This window comes from Parambassis ranga, chromosome 15 (assembly GCF_900634625.1).
Source record: "Parambassis ranga chromosome 15, fParRan2.1, whole genome shotgun sequence".
Taxonomy (NCBI): domain Eukaryota; kingdom Metazoa; phylum Chordata; class Actinopteri; family Ambassidae; genus Parambassis; species Parambassis ranga.
The window spans coordinates 4203780-4227490 of NC_041035.1; the positions used below are offsets into that span (position 1 = coordinate 4203780).

The 23711-nt window shown below is 40.9% G+C and overlaps 2 protein-coding genes across 8 annotated transcripts in view; both read right to left on the minus strand.

Moving 5' to 3' along the window:
* Positions 1 to 263: 263 nt before the first annotated feature.
* On the minus strand, positions 264 to 17676 carry LOC114447709 (pyridoxal kinase-like). Its single transcript, XM_028424115.1, has 11 exons — positions 17175 to 17676; positions 11930 to 11984; positions 8095 to 8199; positions 7430 to 7513; positions 6831 to 6865; positions 6272 to 6357; positions 5319 to 5364; positions 5124 to 5235; positions 4903 to 5039; positions 4250 to 4316; positions 264 to 4020 (listed from the first exon to the last, which is right to left on the minus strand). Exons 1-11 carry the CDS (start codon positions 17253 to 17255, stop codon positions 3905 to 3907), a joined length of 924 nt encoding a protein of 307 aa, XP_028279916.1. The 5' UTR covers positions 17256 to 17676; the 3' UTR covers positions 264 to 3904.
* Positions 17677 to 18783: 1107 nt separating this feature from the next.
* The window catches only part of LOC114447694 (intersectin-1-like), a 33812-nt gene continuing 28884 nt past the window's right edge, over positions 18784 to 23711 (minus strand). For 6 of the 7 annotated variants that reach the window (XM_028424093.1, XM_028424091.1, XM_028424088.1 and 3 more), the window contains 9 exons: positions 23518 to 23601; positions 23279 to 23410; positions 23084 to 23164; positions 22742 to 22863; positions 22535 to 22617; positions 22347 to 22430; positions 22184 to 22248; positions 21768 to 21876; positions 18784 to 21679 (listed from right to left, as the gene is read on the minus strand). In XM_028424093.1, coding sequence (XP_028279894.1) covers positions 21531 to 21679; positions 21768 to 21876; positions 22184 to 22248; positions 22347 to 22430; positions 22535 to 22617; positions 22742 to 22863; positions 23084 to 23164; positions 23279 to 23410; positions 23518 to 23601 — 909 coding nt within the window. In that variant the 3' untranslated portion in view covers positions 18784 to 21530. The remainder of the gene's footprint in view (positions 21680 to 21767; positions 21877 to 22183; positions 22249 to 22346; positions 22431 to 22534; positions 22618 to 22741; positions 22864 to 23083; positions 23165 to 23278; positions 23411 to 23517; positions 23602 to 23711) is intronic. The other variant, XM_028424089.1, reaches the window with a different exon arrangement.

Genomic DNA, 23711 nt, shown 5'->3' on the forward strand with positions numbered 1-23711 from the left:
AACAGACCAGAAATAACCGATTGATTTTTCACAATTCTTAATCTCTCTTTATTGCATTAGAACATACATTTCTCATATATATCTCTATATATATTTATATATTTTATAAATGTGAATTTGTACACTACAATCTTTTATTGTAACATGTTAGAAAATACTCGTAACGCTCCAAAAACATAGCACTAAAAACAGTTACCAAACAATGATTATTACATTTCCTCGTTTTTGTTTTTGGCCACTGAGAACAGAAAAACAAGATGGTGGAGATGAACCTGTCCATCCAGAGGAGAGGACCACAGTCAGAGACAGTTATAGTTGCACCGTTGCAGTTTTTTTTTTTTTTTTGTAGCTTTTGTAACCAAAATGAGACAAAGATGAGGTGAGGGTGAGGTCTATCAGAGCAGGTACAGAGAAGGTGGAGGGAGTAGAGGAGGAAAAGCAGGGACAGCAGAGAGCTAGCAAAGCTGATATGAAGATGTTGGGTGGAAATAGACAGCTGGAGAGAAAGGGCCTGATCACACAGGGCAGTCTTCACAGTGCGTACAGTGTGAGACCTGCTTGGCCATTGTTTGACCATCCGATCCGGAATGTGTCTCTGACAGTAAATTGTCACTGGTCATGCTGTTTAAATGTAGCACTGTTGTAGTCGTGTGTGTGATCAGGCCTAGAAAACACTGCGATTCTTTAGTCACCAGGACCTGTTTGCACCAGCTCATCATAATGCACAGCAAGCAGATATAACTTATTACTGACTGAAAACAGGCTGCACAAAATACACATTTCCATGTTACTGAAGCTTTAACAAGTAAATCTGTAGTGTGAAAGTCTGCAAGTGTTAATAGGTGTACATGTATGCATTCAAGATGAGCTGATGCAACTGAAGCTAGATGTTTAGCAGAGGAGAAAGTAGAAAAAGCAAGCCAACAGATATGCTGTAAGCAGTGAAAGCAGTTAAAAAGCAAAGCAGAGAAACGTATCTGTATCACTTAAGACACTGGAAGCAAACATACACACAGGCTGGGACCAGCACGTCAGTGAACTACCAAAGCAATGAGGCGTGGTCGAGTTACAGCACGTCTAACACACAAACAAGCACACAGAGAGGCTAAAGTTTTAAAACTAGCGATATACACACACAGCTGGCACTGCAGGGGAGTTGGACAGATATATTTGGATGTGGATGAACGGACAGGGAGGAAGAGAAGGCGAGGTGAGACATCAAGGAAACATGAAAGATTCGGTCATCTGCGTACATGAAGGATTGTCCTGTTGAACACCCTCACCCTCACCCTCACCTCACCTCCTCGGGTACATTGTTCCTGTCTCTTACCCCTTTCTTTTCACATGCACACACACATACACAAAAAACCCTGTGACCATAAAAACATTTATACACACACTCACACACAAACAAAACAAGTAGACACATTTTAACAATACGACTGGCTTGCTTGGTAGCAGGAAGCAGAGGATTGGCTAGTGCACAGAATGGAGCTGAAAGCTGACAGCAGTCTGTTATTGATAACACAATCAGTGCTACAGTGGCACAACAGAACTGTCCACGTACAAAAAATCTGTAGCAACTATTGAACCAATGAAGTGTTTCCTAAAATTAGTCCAAGTGTTTTGATTTTGATGCTTTTTTAGTTGATTAAAAATGAATCACAAAATAACCTGCTCTAGTTTTTTATAAATGCCAAAAGAACAATCTCGTGTGTTTTCCTTATCTCAGGTGCACTGTAGAATAGGTATTTAAGACATCACGCTTCCTTTCCTCCTCCTCCTCCTCCTCCCCCCTCTTCTCCTCTACCTCAGTGTGGTGGTGTTATGATGTTAGGTTCCTAAGGCAGTATCACAGTACAGTCCATAGAGAAACAACAGCAGTACAGAATTACACCGGTCTGCCCAGAACCTTACGTCCAGTGATACACTGATAACATCAAGATTTTTTTTATTTTTAAGCCTCTTGATATATTTTCAAAACTGAGTTTGAACTCTCAATTCAAAACATTAAAATCTCACTTACTGTGGTGCCCTGGTAGCACAGTGGGCTAAGGCACATGCCAAGTTCTTGCAACATCATTGATTAAAAACCACCTTGTGATCACTGTCACATGTTCGTTATCATTGCGTGCCTCCCAGCACACTGACACGGTGGCCATTTTCAATCATGATTATTTTTACCATAATATTTTTATGATAAAGCATCAAGGCTGACTTAAATCATTCAGCAGTCTTGGTTAAAGTAGCTACTGGCACTGCAGCAGTTCATTGGAAATCGAGTGACAGGTTGAGTCCTAAAGGCAAATATTTAGTCAAGGTTTTAAAACAGACTGTAAATAAAGATGGAGGACCCTTCTGTGACGACACCTGCAGTGTTTTATGAGGCTGTTTTGTTTTTAAATCATTAAGAAAACTACCAAATTATTCCTGCAATTTACATTTAATTTATAATATTTTAATAGTAATAGTTATACTACATGTAGGGAAAGAGTTGTACATCTTCTTGAGGCCTCCTGTTAGTTCAGTGGGCCAACTCTCTGACATAAGGTTCTGGGCCAGATCTGAGCCGGTAACCGTCCGGCATGATGTGAGCTGGTTGTGGCACTGAATTGCAGCCGATTTCTGACTGGTCTTATTGGTTTATTGGTGGCTCAGACAGCTCAGGGTGCCATATTTTTCTTGTATTGTGTTAAGATGAAAGAGACTTAACTATATTGTATGACTATTAGACAATTACTAACAATGACCAGAGCCACTGTAACCACCAGCAGTGCCACAACCAGCCCGAACGTCTCTGGTTGGAGTGATATTGTAGTGTGTGTGGTCTATAGTACAGTAGCATCAACACAATGGTCCAAGAGACAGATCAGATAGAAGATATCATACAGATGATCTGATACAGTTATAGTACAACATCTATACATCAACTATACATTGTGCGTTTTTTTTTTCCTTTGTTATATTTTCAAGGGATCTCAGGGGGTTAGACTTGGTCACCATTACATCACTGCTGTAAGACAGGGAGGGGGGTCAAAATAGTGGTGGGAAGAGCCAGAGATAAACAGAGGTTGATAGTGACACAGTACCACCACGTGTTGGAGCCAAGCGGTGTGAAGGACCAACCTGTACAAGTTTAGCAAATGGCAGTAACACACTGTATTTTGTTTTGTGTCAGTGAGGTGCTAAGGGGGTGCTTCTCTATTACATTGTGAAACTAGGCACTCATCAGCAGCATTTAGCTCCAGCTGATCTGCTGCCACAAATGGACTTTTTCTGTCTTTGTCAGAATAATTTCTCTTTGACATATCACATCCTTAGCTTGGTGAGACAGACCTGGCCAGAACAAGCTTCTCCCCTGTTCACTTGGTTACAGGAATGTACAGGACAATATACAGAAGCTGGAATCAATTCGTTTGAATCCATTTTGGATAAAAATTGAAGGTATGTGGCAGTGTTTTTGTTTTTTAAACAATAACAGAACTCACGGCTAAAACAGTTTCTGTGGGTCTTTAACACTCGCTGCCTAAATTAGAGGTCTAATCAGTTTAGTATCTTAATGATGCCATTGTATGCATTGTGCTTGTGGAATAAAGTCAAACACTACAGCAATATAAAATGAATGATCTGTCTATCCATGGCTCTTGTCCAAAACACAGTAAGGGTAAAAGGGACATTGGAGTTACAGGTTGTGGGTTCTGTTTACAGGATCTGGACACTGAGGAGTTAAAGGGGTAAAAGGTTTAGAGTGAAAGGACTAAAGGCATTACAATACTAAGGTGTCTGAAGGATGAGGTGCTGAATTCAAGGTTTACAGTGATAAGAGAGTTTACCGAGATACAGGATTTGAGAGATGTATGGGTGAAAAGGACAAGGTTAGTATGAGTCTTATGGGTGGGTAACGTTAGGATATGACGGTGGCCTCCGTAACTATAGCAGGGTCTTCTATGTCAGCTTTACTTTGAACCATCCTCAGTTCCAGTTGTGGCGGACTGGGCCTCCGACCGGGACCTGCTAACTCTGAAGAAGAGAGGGGAGAGTAGGAAAAAAGGTTTAACATTTAACACAAGGCAGCTTATGCAATATACAACAATTTGTGATGTAAAGGCAAAGCTGCTGACATTTTGAAATGTGTGCCACCTGCAGGCAGTTCTTCTTACTGCTGTGGTTTTTATTTTAATTTAAATATTTTTTAAATGCTGAAAGACATTATGGAATTGGGTCATTAATAACACATCTTTGTTCTTACCATGAGCATAAGATATGGTCCTCTGAATAACATGGTGCATCACCGAAAAAGTCTTCTCACAGGCCGTCTGAGACAGAAGGATGAAAATAAAGTGACTACTTTGCTCTATTACTTGACACATTGTGTGTGTCCTTATCTCCTAGTCTCTATGACCCCATTCAGACTTGTGAAATATGTCCAGCTAGAGCGGGATTCGGGCTGAAACCGGCTTTATGTAACGGCTGGATTGTTTTCTTATCAATCTGAAAGAGCAAATCTGAATTATCTGAGTTTTTTTGATCCAGCTAGTGAATCTGGCTAGCAACATCATACTTCTGGGTTCATGGGGACAGTATCCGGGTCGTGTACAAAAGCTGTATGTAAATATCCGTAGAACTATGAAAGCTGAGAAAACTGAGCTCTGAACCATAGAGGGAAAAAAAGGACAAAATGAACAAACAGATTTTTACGATGCAACACTTTGGAGTGGCTTTGGAGGAACAAAAGAAGCAGGATAGAGCATGGAAGCATGTGTGCAATAGCCGGATTTGAACATAGGTGTGATGTATCCATCTTAAAGGCGATCAGGATTCAATCCTAATTTGGCCGGATTGACTTTTTCTCAGTCTGAATGGGGTCTAAAAGTTTCTGTGTTTGTGTGTGTGTGTGTGCACCTTTAGGTCATTAGGATAGTGATGTGTCCATGCTAACAGCATAGCAGCGAACAAGTCTCCGGTTCCTACAAAGACAGCATCCACCTTGGGAACTTCTATTCGAACTCTCTGTGTTGTCCTGCTGCCGTCTGGACGAACTGAACAATAGAGCAGAGAAACAACAATTCAACTATTGTCAGGCTCTACAAACAATTACATTCAGCATGGTCTGTTACACTTACCATGGCGCTGGCTCCCCAATGACACAAGGAAGCGATCTCCCAGTCTGGATGGAAGATCAGAGGAGGTAATAACCACTGTGTCTGGGCCCATAGCGTGAAGTAGGTCCATTACCTACAAACAGAGAGGAGGAAACAATGAGAATGCATGAAGCCAGGAAACTCACTGATGCGAGAAAGGACGATAAGATCTATTACCTCTACAGCGTCTTTCTCTGTGCTGATGTTTTTCCCTGTCAATAATCTGAAAAACACAAGAACTGACCATCAGCAATGTCACTTAAAGGGAAACTATGGATCCTCTGAACACAAAACCCAGGTGTAAAATATTCTATCATCATTTAAAATGTCTTTGTAAAAAAAAATTAAATTACATTGTTGAGACAGAGAAACAGAGAAAGCTACTGTAAAACCAAGCAGACTTTGAACTTTCCAATGGTGTTTGAATGCATCACCCTAACCCTAACCCTAACAGCTTCTCTCTTCTTCCAGCCATGATTATGCCGTTTCTATAGATGTGCAGGCTTGAAAAATGCACTGAAACAGCTTGATCTTGTCTTACTGGAATACTTAATTGTAAAATGCACAAAATTCTAATCCTGCAGGTATACCAACACACCAGTAGGTGGAGCAATAATGCAGCTGGAATTGAAACCGTACACTTGAATATTACAGTTTTTTATAGTCATGCAGGGGAAAAGGGGATGAGCAGCAAACAATAGTCTTTAGTAAGTATTTATACTTAAAGATACTGATAGTAGGTCCATCATTATAAATCCATGCACATTCTGTAGTGTCTTCCAGCACTGACATGACGTTCTCTGAACTTTATTTAGAATGTTTTAAGTTATGCTGTCAAGTTATTATATTACTGGAAAATGTGCATTGGTGAATCTAGTAGATTTGAAATGTATAGCTGTGCGGCCATATGAGGAGAATGTAAAATTATTTTCACCAAGTCTAGAATAAAAACCGAACAAGGCCAAAGTACTCACTTAGGTATGTAAGTGTGGATAAGTGGGGGAGCTCTATATTTTTGGGACCACAAAATGGAGGTATTAGATAACTACATGAGTGGCGTTACATAAAGAAAGATTCCGCTAATATTCTGAATCTCAATGATGGAATCAGGGAATTAAAAATGTACTCACTCAGCCTCAAACTGGTTAGGGGTAATAATATCAGCAACAGGAACCACCTTGTTCTTATAGACCGGGTAAAGATTCTGAGGAACGTACTGCAGAAAGAGATTCACGTGTTAAAGTCTGATACACAATGAAAACACACACACACACACATTCTCTAGAAGATAAACTACTCTCTATAAATGTGTAAGAAAACTAATATAAAGCATTTCTTTGAATGATTCTTTTTTTCCAAAAAATGAACATTAACTGACACAATATGACCTTAATCTCTGAGACTGCACAACGAAAAATATACACAAAATACATTTAAAGTGAGTCACTGTGTATATGTAGCTCTGTCAGATCACAATAATCCATCTGTCATAAAAAAATGAGCCTTGTAACACACCCCCAGAACACCATCACACACACAATATGGAAGAACGCACGCACTCAGAGGCATAAACACTAAACCCATCCCACACACAGGTTAAAAAATAACATCAAACAAATAACAACCAACCCCAGCACAGACACACAAACAGCTGCTTATGAGGCAGATAAAGGTGTCAGCAAATCTCACCATAGATCCATGGTCACCGAGGACTGGGTCACATACTGAGAAGGCAAACACACAGTGAGAGTGAGAAACCACAACACAAACCTGTTAACCCGCGACAATCTACACATTACATAAACACTGCAGTGATAGGAGGCATGAAACAGGATATGAAGATGTGAGCGCTGCAACAGTCTCACCACTCTGAAACCGAGTGGTGCAAATAGGAAGAGGTGAAAGTCTTCCTGGGATAGTAGGAGGCAGACATGCTATGATCTCCCAGCATGTCTGCCTCCTACGGGGTCTGTCAGAACTATGCTACTAGTCCTCCTGTCACAGTGGGAGGCAGAGAAGCTGGCAAATGAGAACTGGATCCTCTACCATAGGGACATAAAGCTAGGTATATAATGTGTTTACTTTCTGGCTTATTGCCAATTCAGCTTTTTATGATCATAAAATGGGCTTCATGTTATGTGACAATGATCAATAAAAGAACCAACTCAAATAAAATCCATCCAATCACTGCTGTTAATGTATATAAATATAACATATTATTCAATAGTCTTAAATTTCTGAAAAAAACATGAATAAATAAATTATATTAAAACCATGTGGCTGCTTACCATACACCAGGTTGGGGTTGGCCCTCTTAAGCTCCTGTACAATGTCTACCACCATCTCCAAGAAGGATGTATCTCTGGTATACCCTGAATACAACACAGAATTAATTACAGTAATCATTTTACTCTGTGTACCTAATATTTATACACATATATAAAATCATTTCAAATTGTCTTTGAAGTAAAGGAGTCCTACTACTAAATCAGCAAAGCAGCTATAGCATACTGATGAAAAATGCACTCAGTTGTTCATAAACTGACTAAAAGAACTGAAACATTAGTTTATGAGTATGTGGAGCTTACTGATTAGGCAATGTTCACACATTTTAAGGGGGCGCAAATGAGTGCCTTTTTGTTCCCAGTACAGCACTGTATGGAAAAACGTAGTTTAGAAGTATTTTCAATGGTGGTTTAGATATTGTCATTCTGTCACAAAAAACAAATTACCCTTTGCTAGCCGTTTCACTTTCACTAAAGGTCACTTTACACAAAGGTAATTTCTATTTATTTATCTTCAGTATTTTTTACTGTGATCAAAGTTTGATTTTGTCAGGACATGCTTTATTAAATGTGGAATGATGATGATGATAAAATGAAACTGTATCAGACTACGGTAGAATAAGCACAGGCCAGTGTGAGAGTAAAAGAGAAAAGCACAGAGCACCCACCTGTTAAAACATAGTCATAGTGGTGCACGTTGTTCAGTTTGATTCCCTCATAGAGAACATGCAGCTCATCTGCTGTCAACACCTGGCCTTTCCAATGAGAATAACCTGCAGAGGAGAGGGGAGTAGTTATACAGAAGCATCTTTCTCATCACAGGTGCTTCTTACAATGAATAAAGTACAAAAAAGAAAAGTGATAGCATAAAATTGATTCTCAAGAAACAGACTGCACACCAGGAGGTACATGATCAGCCAGGGACAGAGCGGTGAGTAGAAGCTGGAGAAGACATCTGCCCCTGCGTTTTACTCATGTGTCTATATCATGTACCAATATGATGTACATGTATGAAAGGTGAATGCACGTCTGTCTGCGTGTGACATGTTTGCTGCAGGCTGATGATGTCACAGCTCCAGGTGAGTCACAGCTAGGTCACGTGGTGGGGGTTCTGGTTGCTAAGCAACAAGCCAGGAGAAAGCCAAAGGGGCTAAGAAAGAAAGATGAGCAGTCAGAGCGCTGTGCATGTGAGAGAGAAAATGTAGGCAGGCCTAGAGATAAGAGCTGCTTCTGTCGTCATCATGCACTGCTGTCGCAATTCCCACTGCCTGCTGCCGTTTGCTGCTGCGTCGTGTCTTTCTCTTTCTCTCCCATCATCCACTTCACCCCTCAGACTCAGATTCTTTCCTTCTTGTCTCTCTTTCTCTTTGCTCACCTTCTCCATCCCTCCCTCCAGTCATCATTTCCCTTCGCAAACATCTTCTTCAATATGTCACACCAAATGACCCACTCTCCTCAGAGAAATTGCAAATGTCGCTATTCAATACACAAGATCAGATTAGACTGCACAGGTATGTTTATGTAAAGGTCACCCAAACAAGACCACTAAAGAAGAGGGCTGATAATCACAGCAAGTGGAACCTGTGATTAGATAAGGGATTCTTAGATGTTTACTAGTCTTGTTCCAAAACATTTAAACTGAATCAGATTTTGGCATTTTTAGACACACAAAAACACACATGCACGGATACAGAAGGTGTTGAAGCCCACATGTCGAAAGCTCTCAAAGGAAAGCACCAAAGTGCCACATGCAACCACCTTATTTACTAAAGCTAAAGGGTCAGTTCATGTTGTAAAGAAGGCACTAATTGTAGGGAAATCTGTGGCAAAAAGAACAAACCACCACAATTGTTAGTCCAACATACTACCATTCGTGCAATCTGAGCAAAGGAATTAAATCCACAATCCAAACAGTAGGACCACACTGAACACTGCATGTGGATTATCATGGGTACCCAGTTTTCTCAAACAGTTCTCTGTATCAATGATGTGCGATAACCTGGCCTGAGTGTTAACAGACGGCAGGAAAACAGGCTTTAAAAAGAGCTGAAATGTAAATTGCAGTGTCTCTCAATCTGATGCTGGTTCCCAGGCTCACCCACACAGCAACACTTATTCCACACTACACCTACAATTATGTTTACCCTTTGTTTGCAACACCACAGTAGGTTACACTTATCATTTCTAATATCAGCTTTGCCTATCTAGATCACAATTTATGTTCCAGTAAGTACCCCTCCTTATTTCTATGTTTTTTTCATATCATAGATCATAGAATTAGGCAAATATAAATTCAAACAAACAACTTCTTTTACCATGTCGTTATTTTGAAATATAAAGCCAACAAGAAAAAAACTTGTTCAATTCTGTGTCCCCTCTTACTGCTTCTATAGGATTGAATTAGGTGAGCTGCAGCAGGTGCTGCTGTTTATCCATCCTTGATTATCAGCAGATGTGTAGACCTAGTTTGGCAGTTTGTTGCTCTGCAGCATTCAGGTGTGTGTTACACACTGACACAAGGGAAAGATAAACAATGGTGTTAGAGAAGGAACTGTTGTTGCACATTACTCTGGAAAGACTTATAAAACCATTCAAACTATTTGGATTTCAATCTACCATGAGAAAGATTATTCATTGAATAAAACCTTAAAAAGTCTTGTGGACAGTTGTCAATCTTTGAAGGAGTAGACTCCCAGCAAATCCACCACAAGATAAGACCATGCAATGATCAGAGGAAAAATAATAAAAAGCCAAGAGCCACATGTCAGAGCTTACAGGCCTCACTGAACATGTTCAAGGTTAGTTACCTTGACTGTACAATTAGAAGAAGACTGAACAAGTCCAGTTCTTTTGGAAGACAAAACCACACGGAAGTACGACTAGGCATAACTGCATCTGAACAAACACTTTTGAAACAATGTCCTATGGACAGATGGGACTAAGTAGTTTGGTCTTAATGCTTACCACCTTGTCTGCTGAACAAACAAACACATGGTGATGATTTAGGCTTGTTCTGCAGTCACAGGACCTGAGGACCTTGTACTCATTGACCACAATCTCCAGAGTATTCTAGAGGCAAATGTAAGGCCATCTGTTAACTGTTAACCCTTAATTGGAAGCTGGTTCATGTAACAGGACAATATAAAGCAGAGGAGCAAATCTAAATCAGAATGGCTGAAAAAAAATCCAAGGTTTTGGAAAGGTTCAGTCAAAGTCCCAACCTCAACCCAACTGAAATGCTGTGGGACCCTCATATCTCAGCACATTACTCAATTCATTGTTTCATTAATCTTCCCATCCACAGCCTGCACCTCTTTTGGTCGTTTGTCTTTCATTTTCTGCTGCAAGTGACTGGAATCATTTGCAACAGACCCTAAAACTCTTCTTTCATACCACTCTCATCTTTTAAAAATTCAATACAAGCACTAGTTCAAGATTGTATGTATAACAATCATATGATTTTCAATCCTGTGTTTATAGTTACGGTAATGAAAAACTTAACGGGAAATAAAATGGACGTACCTAGGGGTCTAAGTGTTGAACATGACTGTTGAAACAAACTCGCTCATCAATCATACCTCAAACAGCTTGCTGACCTTTACAGGCTTGAAAATGATCCAGGTGTAATTACATAGAGTAGATTATGATAACATGCACTCTCAGATTAGAATAAATGAAAAACTAGGGAACCATGACAGGGGAGAGGGAAGGTAGTTACATTCATCTACTGTATACCACCATCTTAAGAAACATTGGTAGAATCTGCTTTTAGGTTTAATAAAATACAGGAACAAGCATTTTGTCAATCTTCCCCTCTGTCCAGAAACAACCGGGAACTGGCTGTGATGTCTTAGGTGCCTCATCAAGTAAGCAATTAGCATAGTTTAATAGATTTAGTTCTAACCATTGATATTACAAACCGATCCTGTGAAGACTTCTTCCATCCACTGTGAAACAACAGCTGGACAAATGAATTTGTTTGCACAGCTGTTTCATTGTTCCAGTTTGTGAATAGCACAAGTGAAGGCCACCCATCGTGTGCATGACAAGGGAGAGACATTATTCATTCATGGGATTGGCAATTAGATCAAAATATTAGGAGTAAATGTGACACAGAGCGATGAGCCACATACACCCCCCTGTGGGCCATTCAGCAACAAAATAATCTGATTACTGCTGTCAGAAGTTTGCCTTTTGGAAAGTTTTTCTCTTTTGAGAGACAGCATGTACAAAATATGAATGAACCTCATCCCCCTGCAGTCACATCTGTGTGCATGTGCTGCTCTGGTGTCTGCCAATGAAGCCGCTGACCTTGCTGAAAAACCGGACCTATTTGTCTGTCAACTCGTCAGCCTCAGCACATCTGCTGCCTTGACGGGAACCATCTCTGTTAAACACTCGCTAACACCACATCACGACACCAGGGGCAGTGAATGACTCATACACACCTACACACCACGAAAACATGCACATACATATACTACTGTGGATCATCAGTCTTACCTGTATGGTTAGAGAACTGGACAGAGTTGATTGAGTCCACCTCAAATCCTAAAACCTGGAGACAAAAGACATAGAAAGAGATTCATCAGGTGAGGTATTAGAAGTAACACTGTCGGTAAAACTGTATTTTCTATAGTGCTTATTGGTCAACTGAGAACAGCAGAACAGCGGAAGCCTTACATAGGACACAGACACATTAGCATTCATGCTGAGTCCTGCTACTGTGCACTTAATAAATACAACTGTGACATTCTCATTTTAGCACTATTTATAGTAACCTTGATGGAAACATCCATCCTTACACGCTAGCTGCTAACTTGAACTGCTTTAGTTGGTTTATAACACTGAGAAAAACACTGAGAGTTGTACATGTTCACTCAAACTGCAAAATGGAGGGAAAGAATGTTTAATTTGATTTCATTTAACCCTTTAAACCTTCTCTCTGCTAAAATCTGGACACAGATCTACAGTCACAAACCCCCTCTGTGTGTCCTTCTCCTTCTATCTGTCTCAAATTACAGGAGAAAGAGACATGCACGTGGTTCATCCACGTGTGCAGTCATTGTTATCTGAATGACTTTAATTGGGATAAAGCCAACAGAGTGAATTAGTTCTTTGTTCTTTTCAATTGACTGTGACTTTGAGATACAAGAGTCTGCTTTCAGAGGGTAGCCCTCCACACACACAGCCACATACACAGAATTAGTGGAGACTCTGACCTTGCGGGAATTTGTCAATTTTCTTTATGTTGAGACAAACCAACCTTTTCACAACATTTAAAACATTACATTGCAAGCATGTTTGCCATCTTCTTGGCTAGATGACTCACTCCCCATCCAGGCAACCCCAGGGTGCACAAAATCACCCTAGAAATGTGACTATCAAAGAGCTAAAAAAAGGAAGAAATGAACTGCATGAACTTAAATACACAAGACCTGGATGACAAGTCTTCAACAAACCAGTATTAATGGTCAGGTTGCTTGTTTAGTTACAGGGAGGGAAGAAGTCACACAAGAGCACTTAAACTTCTTTGGACAGATAGGACCTGAAAAATTACTTTAGTATAGTACGCATGTAAAATAATGGTGGTGTGTACACTCAAAACTTCATTATCCAAAACTTGCACTCTGGACCGTAATAGCCGGAAAAATGGAAATAGGGCAGTAATAACTTGAAATGCAGCCTTAACACCTTAAACTACAACCCAAAAGCTAAAGCATGATCTCCAAAAGAACTTAATAAAAACAGAACTTTATGACCTATATGTCACCACTTGAATGCATATCCAAGATAATTCTTCTAGGTGAAAAAATATGAGTTGAAAATGTCTGAAGGGGAAGTGATAATAGATTCTTTTCAGCTTTGAGATTTAGGTGAGATGGATTTGTGTATTTGCAGTTATCGTTTCTGTTTGCTGTAGCAGGGTCTTAAATAAAAAAAAACATCAGGGCTGAGTAAACCCTATTTATCACAACATGTTCCTTTGGCTGAACAAGATCCAAATTGAAGGTTGATGTTAAAACTGTGTTTATTTACAGCCTACCGATGTACACGAGTCTAAGAATATGTTATTAAGGTCGCATCTTTTCTCGCTTTTCTCATAAGCATCGAGTCAGTGGCACTGACAGACTGTTCACGCTGCCGACTGGAAGGCTTCCACTTGAGCATCGCCAGAGAGAGAGGCGACGATCTTAACACATAAATATAAAAAGTAAACAAGTTGCTTTTTTTTTTCCAAACACTCTCAACATCTTTGATAAATTCCTAAATGAGGAAGGCTCTCTCACACAACCAGCAAATACTTACACAATTATGATTGCCTCTCCCTAAGTAATCCAAAGGTTTCATGCATTTTACATGATGTTTTTTCAATCTTCAATCTTTTTATATATATATCAACCTGCTCAAAGTGACAATGTTCATATACTAATGATAGATCTGACACAGAAGTCAGTCTTTAGTTGTGGCATGGTAGCATCATACTCAGCTAAGACCTGAGCACTGCAGGGGCTGCTGGTTGAACCAAATTTAAAAGGAAATGTAACCAAAGGTATTAAAATATCAACATATTCGATTTATATTTATCACAAAGACTACAAACAAGCCTGAAATATAGCCTTGTCTGGCTATAAACAACAAACAATTAGTCATTTTCCCACAGGGCGTCAGTCTCCTCTGAAGGACATTTTGGGCATTAGCATCACTATCTGAAACTGAATCAGCTGCCAGTGAAAGGTTTGTAATTCCATGATAATACAAAAGGGGAAAAATATGGTTCTTGACCTTAAGAGGTTTGCTTAGGACAGTAGGGTACTATCACGAGCACTTCCTCTTGATCAGAAAACATCTGAGCTGTTCCAGAATCCTCCAGCTATACAAACATTATCTCCCTGCTGCTTCAAGGAACACCAAAGACTGAGGAACAACACCACTTCACTCGCTCTGCAACCTCTACAACCTGTTCACAGCTCTAGTGCCGAGTTTTCTCCATGCATTACTTTCAAAAGAGCAGCTATAAATTTGAATGCATTTGGAAGAAATCCAGCTGACTAATATACACTAAGTCACGTCGCTCAGTATTAATATCTAAAAAATGCAAAAATTCACTTTGTGCTCAGCTCGAGGACACCACCACTCATCTCCACTTTCAGTTCTATCTGGAAGAAAGCGGCATCTATCAAGCTCAGCTCTGAGGCAGCCTGTCTCCTTCTTCAGTGATGTCACCAGGAGGAATCCTGTGGCAGCCAATCGGGGCTCTGCTACCTCATACGCTGTCTCCTGCCTGCTGACAGGCCAGAGATTCTCTGTCCTGACAGCACAAAGAGAAAGAGAGAGAGAGAGAGAGAGAGAGAGAGAGAGAGGGAGAGAGAGAGAGGGATGCCCGACACGCTCGCTGACATCATCATCATCATCATCATCTTATCCCTTATCTCTAACACCAGCTGGATCGTGGTTATTTTTTCTTACAGTGTGTCCACAAGCATCCTCAGTGGTACTTCACTGACAAACTGACTGCAGCCAAATATGGACAAGCTGATGATGCACTACCTCTCCAACTGGAATCCAATGGCACATTTTTGTCACTGTTCCCTCTCTCTCTCAACATCCTTCCATGTTAAAGCCCAGTGCCTGTAGTTGCCCGAGTTGTGTCCACTTAAGAAATAAATCTCCTTCAAGTCAACTAGCAGTACCTCAGTGTACACAATGATTTATATACCTACAATCAGTGACAGTGAAGCTACAGCAAGTAAAGACAGATATTAATTTGCATTGTTGTTATTTTGGTACTAACACACAATATACACTAGTATAAACACACAGGAAAGGGAAATTTATTACACCAATTTACCCTGCTTAATAGTGCTGACACTTATCTTAACTGTCCTAGTTAAACATTTAACAGCCAGAGTCAGGGTGTTTTACTGATAATAAAGGTTTCTGGTGTTATCTTTAATACGCTGTGCTAGTAAACATTATTTTAACATCAGCCTTATACAAATGGGCCCTATTCAGGCATACTACAGTTGAACATACACTGAACCCTGGTGACATGCGTCAAAGCCCAGCAGCCATTAGGATAACCGCAAAATACATCCTGAGGCACTGCAGGCTAAAAATAAACACAGCACTTTTCACAACTAACGACTGTCTTTCAGGATGATGGGATGTGCACTGTAGGCCTGTAGTAGCCTCAACATCACTAGTGCTAGTGATGAGCTGCAATGCTTTTTGTTTCATGCTCCTTATGGCTACCTGCTTGGCCAGTTGTGTCTTGATGAAGACTTACTTAACTAAGCCAAAGCACCAAAGACCCCTGATCCTGCTGCCTACTGAGGGAAAACAAACAAAAACATATATTTCCAAAACGTCTATTGGCTCCTGTTGTGCAAACCTTTAGCTGTCAGTCAATGATTGTTCAGACTAAACATTACCACGGTGAAAGAACTACAGCCTGGACTAGCATGTACAGTATTTCCTTTCCTTTTGTAACATCTTTGTAAGCTGTGGAAACTCCCTGGTAAATCCATGCATTATCTGGCACTAATGTACGGTGCCAGGATCAAAAGAGATGATTTTCCACACAAAGAAGACATCCACATATGAATTTACATTAGAAAATCAGTAATCAGTAACTTTACAGCAGCTGACAGATCCTGAACACAACAAAGTGGAGATAAGTACCAAAGTTCTAACAAATCTCAGTCAGTTTAGATAAAGGATCAAGACTGAAGAGGTGTTTTAGGAAAATAAACTTGTATGATAACCTCGTCCCTTAGTCTTTGTAGGTTTATCAGGACCCTTCAAACAGAGAACTGTATTGATTATTTTTCCATTCTGTAGCAACTGACTTGCAGGCTGTCAATTAAAGATTTGTCAGTTTGATGTGTCCAGATGTTCACATCAAACTGACGCTCTGAGTTGACAGGGATGAGTAAAAAATATATCTGACCCTTGAGATTATTATCAGCTATCTTCTGCACATTCAGCTTTATTGACTCCCTGACAGGCAAACCGAGGACTCGCATCCCAATGACCTGTCAGTCCTCAGGTAACTCTGCTCATCCAGGTAGGGGTCATTGTTAGACACAAATCTAAGAGGCTTTAACAATGTCGCGGATGGTCCTCCTCACTGCTGTATGTAAAACATGTGATTTGATGCCATGGACGATAAAACCACACAGAAGAACACCTTGGTCCATTAGGACACCTCAATGACAGGTGTCGTGCCACAATTTCTCCTTCAGATGCGAGTCACCCTTCATTTGCTGCCTGTTCACATCAATGAAACAACACAAAAGGCACAAAATAAAAACAAAACGAAGGCAACGTGACATTTACATCTCTCAGAGAAATGGTTCATGGAGGGGGGGGGGCAGATTTTGAAAGAAAATTTTCCACGTCACCTGTCGTCGTTTCAATTGGTTCACATCCAATTTACTATATTTCTATTTCTGGATTGAGTAATCGTTTAGGGTCTTGTGCACCTAAATAAAAGGTTAAATACAACTAAAACCAGTGATTTCAGCAGACGACAGATTCCTGTTAGCAAAGATTAAACCAACTTTGTACGATGTAATTAGCTTGTCTCATTACACAAATGTGTGTTTACATTCTTTGTTTCGTAATGAAATAAAGTCCTATTTTGATGGCCAGATGAAACAAAGCATGTCAGACGGGGTCGTGTCCGATAAAGGGTGTCTGGTCGCCTTTCGTCCGATAATGGGTGCATATCAGTTGTATTTACCTGTAACGGAAAAGAGGCGCTCTTGTTGCCCACATATCCCCGGACTACATGGCTCTGTATGGACAGAACACGGCATTCCATGGCGGCTCCCGGTCAGCCGAGGAGAGATGCAGATAATCCGTCGTTCAACACGAGTCACGTCCACGCATAACAACCCGGAGAATCAACACTTTAAACACAACGCCGGCCACTTAGTAATGAAGCAACGTCAGCTAGCCTGCTAGCTAACCAGCTGTGTGTCAGACGTAGATGGCGGTGGTGTGTGTGTCTGTGTATGAGAGAGAGCGTGTGTGTGGTGGTTGTAGCGAGTGATGTGCAGTAAGCGTGTGTGACGGTGAGAGAGTATGAGCGTGTGCGGACACACACACACACACAAACACAGCGGGGTCGGTGTTAGCCGACGGTGTTGTCGGTGTTGTTGTTGTTGTTTGTTTATCTAACTGAGAGTCTGAGCAAAGTGTGTCACGCGAGATGACCAGACAACCGAGGGGTCGCGTGCATCACCATTAGCAGCAGCAAGGACAAACTACACACACGCACGCGCGCACGGCAACCCGTCATTCTACACAGGCAGTCTGCGTGACCGCCTAAACCGGATGACGTCACCACAGGGCCACAAGCGCATCCTCGTCACCACAGCTGGATTTCTATGAATGTGAATGACAGCTCTCGTTTGGCTATTCTATCATTCAGATGGACACAGACGGATTTTTAAACATAATATATGTAAACATGATGTATTACTCAAATGTATCTAAAACACGTGACACGCGCCGGAAATAGCGTTATTTACATTGTTTTAATGTAGTTTGGTGCTGCATGTGTTGCTGTGCTCGTGACTCATCTATGTCGTGACTGTGGGGGGATTTGACTTGGCAAAGACTGAGTCTGTCACACACACACACACACACGCCACAGTCAGCAGTGATGGACACAGTGCGCATACACACAGATATAGCTTTCAAATGCAGGTAACAAAGAGAGAGAGAGAAATCACAGAATGATGGAACGGGAGGGGTAGAACTAGAGATTAATGGAGCCAGAATACAGAGATGTTGCTCTGACAGCTCCACCTGCTGTTCAATGAGGCAGCAACTGCTGTATGTGATGCTATAATTGGAGCTGGAGCACAAACCGGCACCTATAAAATACATCTTTTTGCAGAATATACACAAACAACCATGAGCAGGACATTTTTATCTTGTCATCATTTGTTCTCCCATGTGGTAAAATTAAGATTAACTTTATCGGTCCTCATAGGGAAATTAGGTTGAAAATGAAGAGGTAATGGAGGAGGGAGAGAGGGAGCTGATGAGGAAGAGCACATGTGTCATTTGGAGAACATTTTGGACTCCAAATGATCCGGTTTCATGTTGCTATTCAACATGTTTTTCTCAGTCTATGTAATGAAACTGAACATTAATCATTCGTGGCGCAATAACAACTGTGTTTTAAAAATACATTTCATAAGCTCCATAGGAAATTGGATAATCAGACTGAAGTATTATCCTAACACGTCACATGGAGCCTTATTGCCTTCCTTGCTGGAAGAAAAAACATCTTACCTGCTCCCAAGTTGTGAGACATCGACAACACAGACAGCTGCAGGCTTGGTCCAACTGAAGTTTATTCTGAATATTGAAAGACAACAACGTACATCATCTTCTACAGTGATAATAACAGCAGGCTGTCTTTATGGCCCCTCAGCGCTCATATATTAACTCTCAGATAACAGCAGTATTATACACAACCTGGAAGGTAAGACAGTAAGAACAAGTTCAAACCGGTTTAGTTTCAGTACAGTGTGAAGAGGAGTACAGGGGGAATTAAGACTTCATCATCATTCATCATCATCATCATCATCATCATCATCAGCTTCAGTCCTGGGGAATCATAAACATTCGTTCACACCTTCCTCCACAGTCAAGCTGCTAAAGCTGGCTGTGAGCCGTGCTGACTTCTGATTGGACAGTGGCTGGTCACTAAGGTAACTGTTGTCTCAGTGATAGATTCAGTACTGTAACCGTGGCATTAAATTAAAACGACTGACTAGATTTACTAAACGGCCAAAGTAGCTAGCTAGCTTATCTATCTACAACCGTGCTTAAAAGCGTCCAACTGGCTAATGCAGCCGCCATTTTGAATACTCAGGTCACTAAACACTACCTGAAAGACAATACGCTGCCTTTAAAGAAACTCCTGAGTTTGTGTGTTTTTTTGTTTTTTTTAGAAATGTAGTGAATGATATGCTAAAAAATAAAGCGGTTAAATAGAAATGACAGCTGACATCTTGTTATGTAGTTTTGATGTGTGAGCTGGTCCGTGTGAAAGCGCCAGAAGTACACAACAGTTCACAAGTTTAAAACAAGCGCTTCCCCTTCAACACAACACACCAGGAGGGATTAGTTCTTAGATCCTTCCAACCTGCTTCATCCTCTATAGGGTCACAGGGCACAAAATAATGCAGCCATTTCTCTTGCTGTTGTCAAATAGATTGCTCAATAATAAGACATTTTTGCTCCAGTTGAAGCAAAAAAGACCAAAAAAACAAAGCTAGGCTATGTCTAAAACTAAAAAAAACATGTTTAACTGTTTTTATCAGTCTTCCATGTAACAAATATGACTCGGATTACTCAAAATGGCTGTATGATGATAATCTAGGTCTGTGGATTTGTGTTCTGCTCTGCTCTAACCTCAGGAACAGTGTCTGTTTTAAAAAGTGCACATTTAAGTTATTTCTCAGAGTCAAAGTTTGAAAAACAAAGTTACATTTATGTAGTACAGAGCCTGTTTGAGGGCCTCCATTCCAGCGCCAGGGCCCCTCTTTGTATCCGTTCAGGTTTTTACCTCCCTGCATAGTGACGGCCTCTGTGACAGCTCAACACAGCAGCAACATAACGTCAGAGTTCAGAGGTGTGTCAAAAAAAAAAGATCTAAATCTACGGCCCCCGTGTGCGTCAGAAAACAATAAGACATTCTTGTTGAACAGTACCTTAGTTTAAATCACACCTGTTCCCTGGGTGACTGCACTTCAGCCACATTATCATCAGCATTAACATCATTTATGCATGTGTAAGGGACACCTTGAACATGTGTCTGTATATTCACCAGACACTTGTCAAATATTTGTTTAAACGTTTCTATATTTTTTTTAGCTTATTAGCGTCGTTAGCATTTGTCATTAAACCTGTACATATTTAGCACTTTCTGAGATAAAATGTGGCAAGTGTTCAGTGAGCAGACTCAAGATCCCTTTACATGCAGTACCTCAATCATAAGACTCTGAGAGACTTCATGTAAAAAATTAAATAAAAGTAGACTGAACCGTGCCTTTAATTTGCCTGTCCACCTCGACACTGTCATTCACACCCACATCTCAAACACACACACACACACACACACACACACACACACACACACACACACACACACACACACACACACACACACACACACACACACACACACACACACACACACACACACACACACACACACACACACACACACACACACACACACACACACAGGGGTTTGCTTGGACAAAGAAGGGCTGGGATTGTCACTGGAGTGTCTGTGAGACAGAGTCTGATGAAGCAGAGGGAGAGAAAACAGCAAAGACCTGGCTGATGTCCAGGACTAGACTAAATACTGATGAGGACTAGGCTGGCAGGTGGACTGGACTGGACTGGACTGGAGCAGTAACAGGTTTTCATTTCTTAGGAGTGCCACATCATTCACGCTATTGTTATTTACAACTACAAAAGCATCACTCCAAGAACCTTAAACCATTTTAAGACCAGTAATACTGAATTTAAGATGTAAATAAGACGTTTGTGGTGTGGAAAAATGGAAGAGGAATCAGTAATTGATGGTTATGGCAACTGATATGTATTTATTAGCTCTTACATCTTAATTTTGCACAGTGTGTGCATTGAACTGCATCTGGAAGGAGATGTGTGTTCAGTGTTTTAAATGTCTGGTTAACATGTACTAAAACTAAAACCTTTTATTTCAATAAATATTATTATTTTCTTTAAGCAGTAAAATAAAAATGAGAATAAAAATTGCAAAAAATCTTAAAATCAGCAGGTCATGAGAGAATTCATGGATTTTGGGGTAACTGCAGGTCTTTTATCCAGCAGGCAATTCAGCCTGCGTCTGTTTTCTTTTTACTGACCAAGCGTTTTACAGCGTGTGCCGCCCCCCTCCCCTCCCTGACCATAAACAGCCCGAATGTGCGCACCGAGAAATGAGAGAAACCAGACCAGCCCAGCCTGATCCAGCTCACCTGTCAACTAATCCTAATCTTAATCTCTCAGGTCGCATCCAGTCGGGTCTGGTCCTGACCAGGTTTCATGGTTCTTCAAACAGCTGGAGGTCCAGTCTGACCACAATCTCCCCTGTGGGAACCTCATGGAGCAGCAGCCTCTTTGTGATTGGTCCTTTAGAGCCCTGATCCTTCTTTATTTCAGCCAATCGGATTTCTGTCCTACCCAGGAAGTCTGAAAGAGGAGAGGACAGTCGAGAGGGTGATGAAAATAAAATAATAAACAAATGTATGCCTCCTGCAGGAGAGGTGATGTTACTGACCGTCAGGGGAGAACTGGTCTCGTTCAAACACAGTGATACAGAGGACGTCCTGTTCGAGGTCCTTTATAAAAAACTGACAGTTGGAGTTCCACTTAGGATTCAAGGTGTCCTGCAGAGAGAGACAACAACATTTTGAAGAATCTCATCCACAAACAGAAGCCAACATTCACATTTCTGCAGTTAGAACAGAGGATAATTAATCCTAAAAGCTCTGTGGATGTCTATTCTTTGTAAATAATTAAACACTAAGCATGAAGCTAATTAATACATTATGAAAATCTTAGAAACAATGACATAGTATTTGACTACTAGACTACTATTTTGTATTTATCACTCCTTTCATTTAGCACAGCCACAAAATAAAATGTAGGGTTAGGGTTACAAAATATTGGCGACTGACACAGCATGATTTGTACCTGTAATGTTTTTGTGATATGGCACTGGGAACCCATGGTCACCTCACAGTATGGGTTACTTTTTCCTGGAAGCACAGACATTATAATGAAATCAAGAAGAAGTCATTTATTTACTTAGTATAGATAGTAACGATACATTTGTCAGTGACAGGCGTGTACGTACCATGGGAGCGACAGGGTTTGAGCTCGATTCCCTCCACAATATTGACCATCAGTCTGCCGATACCTGTAGCCCGCTGAGAACGCACTGAGGCACACAGACAGGCGGGTTAATGATGATTCTCATGAAACAATAAGCTGACGTTCGTTCGTTACTAGAGCTCTAGTGTCTGTGTTGGTGGGGACAGGTACCTAGATACGCCTTCTCCCTCTTCTTCTTCTCCGTCTCAATAAAAAGCTCTGAAGCCGCCTTAATTTTCTGAACCCACGCCGTTCTGCAAAAACACGCAAATGCAAACTTTGAGATAGAAACGGTGATGTGAAGCTGGACTCTGACTGCCGGAACTTTTCAGGAAACGCATCGTTTTGGATTTTCTCAGCAGTGGAGAAACACGTTACCTTTCATTGATACTCTCTGCTCTGAGTGTGTAAACTCTGTCTATGTGAGAGATGTGGAACAGAGGTTCATCTCCTGATGGGTCCGTTGGCAGCTTCACTAACACTTCATTTAGGAAGATGGGCTGAAACACACAAGACATATTGGTTACTAGGGGTCACAGAGAGGTTGCACATACTTTAAATGTAGGTGTGTTTATTTTAAAAAGACTCAGCGAAAAGCTGTAGGTCTCAAAATGCGGTGTAAAAACTGCACACAAACACTCCAGCTCATACAGCAGGAAAGAGTGTGTGTGTGAGTGTGTGTGTGTGTGAGTGTGTGTCAGTTTGTGTGTGTAATCTCACCGTCTTGTACATGCGGTATTGGAGGTGTGTTTTTGAGGAGAAGACTTTATCGGAGCCTGATGACCCTAGAGGTTTGGTAACCTGCGAGAAGGAAAGACTTCATTCATAAAGGCCCTTTCAAAATAAAAGTGTATAAATTCAAATGAAAGATGGATTTAGAGACAGGGGAAACAGGTGCTTCCATGTCCAACTCACCTGTGTCAGCAGCAGGAAGTCGTTGAACAGGAAGCCGTACAGCTCCTTGCTGCTCTTGGCTTTGAACAGCTTCCCACTGTGGAGGAACTTCCTGGGACCCAGGCAGTTGGTGACGGAATTAAAAACCAGTTGCTGAAGGAAACAGAGGGAAAGAGTGGTATAATCTAACTGTGAGAGATTTAAATCAAAACATTTATTTTCCAGTTTTTATGTAACCTTGTGAGCTGCTGTTTCCGTACCTCTGACAGACCCTCACACTGAACGTGAGCTTGAATCCACTCCAGACGATCCGAGTTCTCCTTCTCTCTGACGCCCTCATTCACCTAAGAACATACAAACACACACTGAAAAAACACACACATCTAATAACTTTGCAGAAGCTCTGTGTGTGTCTCCCAGATGTTTTTAGTAGGCAACGTTTTAAATGCAAAGG